General features: G+C 42.4%; 1 protein-coding gene across 1 annotated transcript; it reads right to left on the bottom strand.

Moving 5' to 3' along the window:
- Positions 1 to 1,447: 1,447 nt before the first annotated feature.
- On the bottom strand, positions 1,448 to 5,000 carry FBXL22 (F-box and leucine-rich repeat protein 22). The gene is made up of 2 exons (XM_010085211.1): positions 4,666 to 5,000; positions 1,448 to 1,793 (listed from the first exon to the last, which is right to left on the bottom strand). The coding sequence occupies exons 1-2, from the start codon at positions 4,998 to 5,000 to the stop codon at positions 1,448 to 1,450; spliced, it is 681 nt and encodes a 226-aa protein (XP_010083513.1).
- Positions 5,001 to 8,516: the final 3,516 nt, after the last annotated feature.

The raw sequence follows: 8,516 nt of genomic DNA on the forward strand, positions 1-8,516 counted from the left end.
GGGCAGTAAGGTACTGTACAAAGGAATTTCTGTTCTGTACCTTAGGGAAGTGCTGAGGAACATGGAGTTCCCCAGTGTCCCTACCAGAAACATGATTGTGTCAAACCACAGATGCTGCTTGGTCTCCAGGAGCGGAGGAAAGGGGAGAGCCTGTGCCCAGGTGAGTCACGGCTGCTCTGCCGCCTCCTTCTCACTGAGCTCCTCGGTGCGGATGTGTGGGGCTTAATCTCACCTGGGACAAAACCGGTCCCTCTGAGTCTGGAGCAGAGGGTGGAAATTGCTGTTGTTTTCCCTCATGTGATTGTTGTTGGTATCAACAGGGAAACATTCTGGTGGTCTGAGACTGGACTGGTGTATGCTGCCAGCTAGCGGCAGTCAAAGGGCTGACTTGAGCAGCTGTGAAAATCTGGTGAAGTTCTTTCCGTTAGGACTAGTTGTTGGCTCATGAGAAAGGCGCAAAAGGTTCTTGAGCTGTGACCAAGAACCAGACTGCAACATGGAACACCTGTGGGGGGCCTTTCGGCAGTTTGGGGAGAAGGAGGGACTCAGAGCTCTGAAATCATGCAGACTTAGCTTCCTGCCTCATTATGTGTTATGGTTCCAAACTGGACGGAGGTTTTGGTGTCCCATGACTGGCGTGGGGGAACATATTCACATCTTGGTCTAAATTCATAGGTGTAGTATGTAAAAAATACAAGGTTACAAATAAAAGGGGAAAATGCTGTATAAAGTCCTGTATTATTGCCTGCTAGGCTTGATTGATGTGTCTGAATTAGTACTGTTAATTTGTCAGTCTGGTTCAGTCAGGCACAGAAAATAGAACTGTGCCTAAAAATTACAGTTTGTATACAGTTTGCTGCTTGGATAATTAGGGTATTTTTGGAGGTAGTTTACAGTAAAGTGAAAGAGGATGTTGATATCAGTAAATATTGATGTTGATTAAAGGACTGTGCTTGATTGCTTTAATGGAGAGTTTTTTATTGATTGTGCTTGCCCTTTGAATATTCTATCTTAGCATCATTAAAACTATCAAGCGCTTCATTATTTTTCTCTTATCCTCCTCCTTGTTTTCACCCTAATTATATCGTGTATACATTCCATTTAACCTGCTGGTTGACATTTTTCTGTTGCTCAGGCATCAGAGTGAGATGGGAATCATGTTCAGGTTTCTCGCATAATGCTTCTCATACATAATTGCATACAAAGATTATGTACAGCACTTTGCACAAAACTGCGGCACAACGCCGGTCCCCTCTATAGGCGACGCTCAACCATCTGCCACGCGATGACAGTCCCCTTATACAGGCACGCAAAGCGCACCTCTGGAAAAAAGTGCCACGTGACAACAGTCCCCCTATATAGGTTCATTAAAGCAATGTTACCCAAGAGGAGAGTCGAAATGAAGTAATATATTCGCATTTGAGTGAGTTTATACAATTTGTTGCACTTAAAACTGAACCGATTTTCTTGATGCTTTTTCAGGCATCAACTTTTTTTCTGGCTTATTGTCTGGAATCATGTTAGCACTTCTCTCTGCTCTCAGCATCACTGAAGGACATTTCTCCCTGAGCTTCTCTAGACCAGTTTGTGTTATGTTCCGGCAGAAATCCACATGGAGTGTTTGCAGTGATCCCCCGTAGAGGGTCACTGCTTCTAGTGTCTGGTCGGTGATCCGCACACAGTTTTCCAGTTTGAGCGTCTTGAGGTTTGGACACTTCTGGAGAAGAAGCAAGATGCAATCGTCTGTCACGTGGCCGCATCCAGAGAGGGTCAGAGATAGCAGGTTTGGACATCTGAAATCATGATCGTTACAGGTGAGATGAGGGGAAAAATAAGAGAACTTGGAGAAGGTAATATCATCAACAATAAATATAGAAGTTGGAAAAATATCTTCTCTTCCATCAGGAGGGGTAAGGGAGCATTAGGAGGTGGGGGCATGTGTAGATCTTTAAGCTCAGCTTTATTAATCACAAAACTTACCTTCTGTGCTTTTTCTGTTGGTAGCAACATCTGTAGCTCAGTTGGAGCAGTGCAGATGGGTTGTGGGTGCCTATTTAAGCTGCAGCTGCATTGTTTTCTCTTAAAGAATTGCATAGTGCTGCGCTTCTGTAAGCGCAGCAAATGAAGACCCAGTAGAGACAAGATTCAAGTCAGGATATGAATTTGAGGACAACTGAATGAAGAGGCTGCTGTGTAGACATGCTGAGTGAGCATGGGCAAGTAAGACACTCCCACTCTCAATTTTATTGGGGATTAATGGGTGTGTTTTAGCTCCCTGGATTTATCGACTAGGTGCCAGCTATTGCCTAAGAGTACTGATGTTTGAACCCCACGCTTCTAAACCTTCCTTCAAATCACTGAACCTGGTAAGAACTCTATTGTGAGCCAGTGACACAGTAAATTAAAAAAGCTTTCTTTTTTGTTGCTTGGGTAGACCTGGGAAGGTACAGAGAAGGGCCTGTTCCCAGACAGTGTGTTGTTGGCATACACCAACTGTCCCTTGTGCAGAAAACAGGAGCAGACCAGTTCTTAGTAGCTGTTGTGCTGACCAGGCACGTTTGCAAGGACGCTCCTGCAGCAGCCTGCACAGCCTTTTTGTCCAGTGTTTGGTTTCTGGCTTGAACCTCTCTCCAGGGAGCAGCAGTTCAGCTATCCTTCTGTTTAGCTAAATGCAGCTCTACGTTTCTCCGTTAGCACAGGACTTCTTCAGGCCCTGTTGCGTAGAAAAATTATTACAGTAATGCTAATGGTGAGCTTGCGGACCTTTGGACAGAACTATTAGCCTGCCTCCATCCTCTAAGAACTGCAAGGTGTCTGTAGGCGCTTCCATGTAAAGATTGGTGCTTACAGCCTGTATTGGGGTTTAGACATACAACAGCAGCGGGGCCAAACAAGGGGCTCTGCCATCCCTGCAGTGTTGTCTTTTGTCCTTAAGAGCTGGTACCTAGTACATTCCTCTTTCTCTGCACTCCATCCCCATCCCCTGCTGCTGCTTGTCTTCATCACCTTTTGAGCACATGTAATAAAGTGAGATATGTCAGTTGCATGATCTTATTTTTTTACCTTTTTTTCCTTTTGTGATGGGTTAGCTTAATTGTTCGTTACACTTACGAACAATTAGAAAAACAAATGTTTTAAAGCAGGCAAGGTCAAGAAGGGCTTCAACTTGCCATCTCTTCTGGCTTTTGTCAACCTCGGGGACAAGAGCTGCGTATTTGTTTAATTTGCATTTTTTCTTTGCACAGAAGGCTAGGAATTTGGTTTGGATGGAAATCCTTTCAATGGATTTTTGCAAGAAAAGGCAGGAACTTGTCTTAGGAAGGCTCAGATGGATGCGGTGGGAGGGGGGCGAGTGTCAATATGAACTGTCATTTCTAAGAGTACAGTTTAACTTGTTGCTGGATTTTTATGGACTTTGAGATTGCTTCCTACCCTACAGGGTAGTAAAATTCAATTTGCTTTGAATTTTGTGAAGCAACCAGTTTGGGATTATGGATTTGGCAGAGGAGGAAGGCACTTAAACTATTTCTATGGAGCTGTAGTCTTGCATCCTCTTTCTGAATCCTAATTTGTGATGGCAAAAGAATGAAGTAGTTAAGTGTGGCTCATGGTAGACATTCCAGTGCCAAAATGAGAGAATACTTTCTCCTGCACCCTCCTTTGTAGGCACAGATGTGCTTCCTAGTGATACTTTTCTAAATAATCCAAATTTTTGATCAGTTGTTCTAGAACCGTTACTTCTGGAATTTTGTACTTGCAGCTTAACATTTTGTTTTGAACCTACCCTTCAGTTCTTGTTTTGAGATTACACTGTTGCTGTTCTGACACTGCACTGTGGCTGGTTCTCACCAAGACTGTATCCTGTAATTTGTTGGGATTTTACATTGTTACTTCCAAATAGAACTTCTTGCCTTCCATGGGCTGGCTGTGGCATTAAGGTGTGCCATTTCAGGACAGGCACTGACATGCTCCTTTCAGAGCTAATCCAGGACCACAGCCTTCTCTGGTGTTACCAAACACGAGGATCCGCTCTACCCTGTTTGCTCCTCCTAATGTAATTTAACCTCTTTTTTTTTTTTTTTTTCTTTTTTTTTTCTTGGAGCAGCTTTGTAAAGCTGTTACAAGAAATTGTGTGCACCCAGAGCTGCTTTTCCATAGTGGTATTTCTCTTCCTTTATGGTAGTTTATAAAAAGCTAAGATAAGAGTTAAATTTCCATATAAAAGCAGTACTTAATTCGTAGAATGAAACAGATTTGCTGTTTAGTAACATGTTTAATGAACTCAGTTTTGTTATGAGATATATTCACTATTTAAAATCACATCTTTCCTCTAGCCCCTTGCCCCAGGACAATGCTTTGTGCTGCCAAATGGTACGGTTCAGTTAAGCGGCAATTTAGCAGGCAGTATTGTGTTTTCCTGTATTGATTATTAATTCTTCAGAAAAAAAAGGGAAAAAAAAAAAAAGGAAAGTCAGTATGTCAAGGTATACACTATTGCCACTATAAAACCAACTTAACACTCTATTAAAACTGCAAAGTCAAAGCGCTCCCGTACTGACTGCACCGTTTCAGGGAGGCTGTAAGGATTAAATAGCTCACGTTTGTGTCATTTCAAGGCAGTTAACCTTTACAGTAGACATAGAGTTTCACACCCAAAGAACGTACCTGTTGCAAACTTCTAGTAAAAAATCACTGACAGTGTTTTCGTGCCTGTTACAGAAGTCTTTCTGGAAACTGTTTTTCATCCAGTCCTCAATGTTACACACCTTGACTCTCTCTGAATACCAGCAGATGGATAAGTATTTTAAAGCAGGTCCCAGGCAAAAATTATCCTTCTTTAGTTCCACTGGAGAATGAAAGTTCAACAAAGACCATAGTAAAGGATCCTGAAACACTTCTAGCAACTTGTGACATGTTTTTGCTAAACTTTTCCTACTGTTTTTGTCCAGAAAAGAAAATAGATGTAAAAGGCATTCCCGATTCAGCTGGGTTATATGCATAGCCCGTCAGAGCACGTTAGAAAGAAGACAGTCTCCTGGCCTTGCGGAATAGCAGCAGTGCTGGAGAGGGCTTGGAATTGCCAGCAGGCTGTTGCACATATATGGTTGTGGAATGGTGTTTATTTTTGGCGAACAACTGGTGCCGAAGCTAAGACCAGGGAAAGGAAAAGAAATATGCATGCATGAAGCTCTTGTTCTGTTTCTACAAGGGAATGGAATGGGCATATAGAACAGCAGCACTTGGCTTTCCTGAAATGCTGCCTTAAAAGGGATTTATTTCCTCCTAGGCGCTTGTGAAGTTTAGCAAAGGTCTTGTGCTGAGGCAGTGAATGGTGGAGTGGGGACGGGGGGTGTAGCTGCAGCTGCAAGCAGCAGCTGTGCCAGCCTCTCACGTTGGAGCATTTGGCTTTCCAAGGGGAAGGGGTTTTTGCAGTGTACAGCAATTTTAGCTTTGTTTTCTAAGGTTGCACTTTTGCTGCATGTTCAGAGACTGTTATAGTGGATAATGAATTTTGACAAACAGCTTGTGGAGTGAGTTGAAGGATTCCCGGGTGCTTTGCAGTGCTCACACCAAGTCTGCAGCTTCCTTCCATTTACAAGCTTCAGACTCAGGGGCAGTTTCCTGCACATTGCGATTGGAATATACAATGCTAACTGTGTGAGGGAAGTAACAAGACCAGGCAGACTTGCACGGGAACAGCAAGTTCATGCTTGTATGCGTGTGCTTTTAATAGAGGTCTTCTCTTAGTTTGAGCTTTACCCCTTTTCTTGTGTTATGTTTTTGTAGGTTGAGTTGTGTTACCATAGACTTGGAAGTTTGGGTGGGAAAAGGATGTAGAGAATTGGTTTGAGGAGTGGAAGTGTTTGTTTTCCAACAGTGGGAGAAACTGTAGCAGAAAGGCTATCCTAGAAGAAAGATAAAGCTACAGCAAATGGCAGGTCAGAATTAAAAGCAACCCTGACCAGCCCTGTAACTTTAATGTTTGTGAAATAAAAACGCTGAGCTGAAGGTAGTTTAAGCCCATCTTCTGCCTGGTGCCAATACAGGAAAATAATACATTCCACTAATTGGTAGATATTAACAGCAAAAGAGCCCTGCAGGAATTTTTCACGTGGCTTGCACATTTTCAGTAGCTGATTCTATGTACCTATGCATTTGAATGGGGCTTGTGTCAATATATGACAGGAGTGAGTGGGACCAAAGTTCATCTCTTCCTTCTTACCCTGAGAATGCAGGTTGAAATTCAACTCTGAAAAAACAGGATATGAAATTTATTTGCAGTCTGCAACAATTATTTTAGCTTCTTACCTGTGCTTGAGTAATGTGTGTGCTTACACCTAGTGACTCAGAAAAATGGCAACTGTAGATCTGCTTAAGTCTTTAGAGTTTGTGATTTTCTATTATTTATGGTAAAACCTGTGCGTAACAGTTGCCAGTCTTTTTTGATTTCATATCCCTTGTAATTTAATACATTCCCTGAAACGAGGAGGAGGAGATTCCTGCTCCACGCACAGAAACCAGAGTATGGACAGTGGCAGGAGTACTTTATGAAGCCATGAAAGGAACCAGAAGGTAGATGGTTTCACACACCAGGTAAGCCCATCACTGGAGAAGAGCAGCTTAGATGGTGTGCCCGCAGGTGGTGTTCTTTGTTCTCATACTAGCATTTTCAGCTCTCACTCTAATCCTTCATCCTTTTCTCAATTTACCTTCATTTTTGAGCAGGTTTAAACAGTCGAGACTGTGCAGAGTTGTAATAAACACAGAAATATTATTAAAAAAAAAACGCAACCAAACTTGAATCACAACGTTACCATTGCTAGGATGGACTCTCTTAACCACACAGAGGCCACACACCCCAATCTGGCGTAAAAATTAACAGCTGTTGGGTGACAAGGCCCTTTACAGTTGAACAGCAGGTCCTCTTTAGCTTTAGAGGCTAAGTTTTGGTACAGGTGTTAAATAGTTGGAACACTTCCATTTCCTTTATTTTCTTTTCCCCAGAATAAGTTAAGTTAAAACACTCTGCCATCCGTGTTTAGAAGGGTCACACTAATGCGCTAGTCTGTAAGCCTGGAGAAGGACAAGAGGAGTTTCATTTTCTAAGGAAAGGAGACACTTTAATGACACATTTTCCATAAACACACTGTGTGAATGAGAGATAATGTTCACATTCAACCTGGAAATGCTCCAGAAACACACAAGATGAGCACAGTCAGTAATCCTCACTGAAAATTACACGCTAGATCTTAATGGTAAACAATTACAACTATGGCACTACAGTACTTGAGGATATCCTAAAGCACACTGGAATCCATTTGCAAGGTGCTGATTACCTCATCAGTAAGACACAAACACATCAGTAATGACACGCTGGGGAAACTTTTGAAGACCACATGTTCTGCTTTCCATGGATTTAGTGACATCCTTATAAACGGCCTACTTTTGATACATGTCCACTGTCCCTGCCTGGCTGAAAGCTTTAAGCTCTCCTCTCCAGACCCACATCGGTTACCTGGTAAGCACCTTTCGAGATGGAGCTCTCGTTGTAAGTTCCTCAGAGCTTTGCATAACGCTGCACCGAGCAGCTTGCTGTGCAACGCACTGAAGCAGTCTGAGAGCTTGACATCTTGTGGTTTCACTTTACATGAATTTCATCTCCAGTTGTACACGTGGCTAAACAATTACTAACAAAAGGACACCCTTTGATCAGACAAATTTTGGTGAAAGGTGTGCAGGTCTTCCAACTGCAGAGAGCAGTTGTTGCTTGCAGAGCAGTCACAAGCAAGAAAAAAAATTCTTGCCAGTTAGTGTGTACTATGATCAGCAGTAAGTAGAAAAGAAACATTTGGCTTAAATGAAATGAGATACTCCCCCCTCCCCCAGCTAGTAGATAAATATAGGATATACAAGTAAGGTTAAAAAACGTAATACTAGGCCAGGTGCAGTATATGTTACTGGTTCAGTGCTCAGTTACTTTTTTTTTTTTTGACACCACACTGAATAGAATACAGCGGATAAGCAAAGTTCTCCACCAGGAAGAGAAATACTTGTGTTGCCACAACAAACTGTTCAAACTGTCCATCTGGGTTTGCAGTGGGAGCAAGTTAAATTAGGAAAGGATTTACAATGTCCTTGTTCCAGCAAAGCATATCGCTGAGTCCTTATCAGCACCTGCTGCACGAACAAGACTGATGTGATTGCATTGTGTTCCCATGGCCGTGCCTCTCATGGACCATGCTGACACCATTGCCCAGTACCTCAATGGTACAGAGCAAATGTCACTGAAAGGAAATAGTCAAGTGAGAACATACATAAATTACTCTGACCCAAAAAATTAACTGAGAAGTAGAAGCTGCTTAGAGTACGTGAATGTTGCTGACGATTACAAATTTAAGTTTCTAAAAATAGAAAAAAGGCACATTTACATCACTGTTTTGCAAGGACACTGCATACATCTGACTACTGTCAGTTAGACTGCTTCTGGCCTGCAGCTAGTTGTGTGTTTTAAGCTC

The sequence above is a fragment of the Pterocles gutturalis genome, unplaced genomic scaffold (assembly GCF_000699245.1).
Source record: "Pterocles gutturalis isolate BGI_N339 unplaced genomic scaffold, ASM69924v1 scaffold42110, whole genome shotgun sequence".
Taxonomy (NCBI): domain Eukaryota; kingdom Metazoa; phylum Chordata; class Aves; order Pterocliformes; family Pteroclidae; genus Pterocles; species Pterocles gutturalis.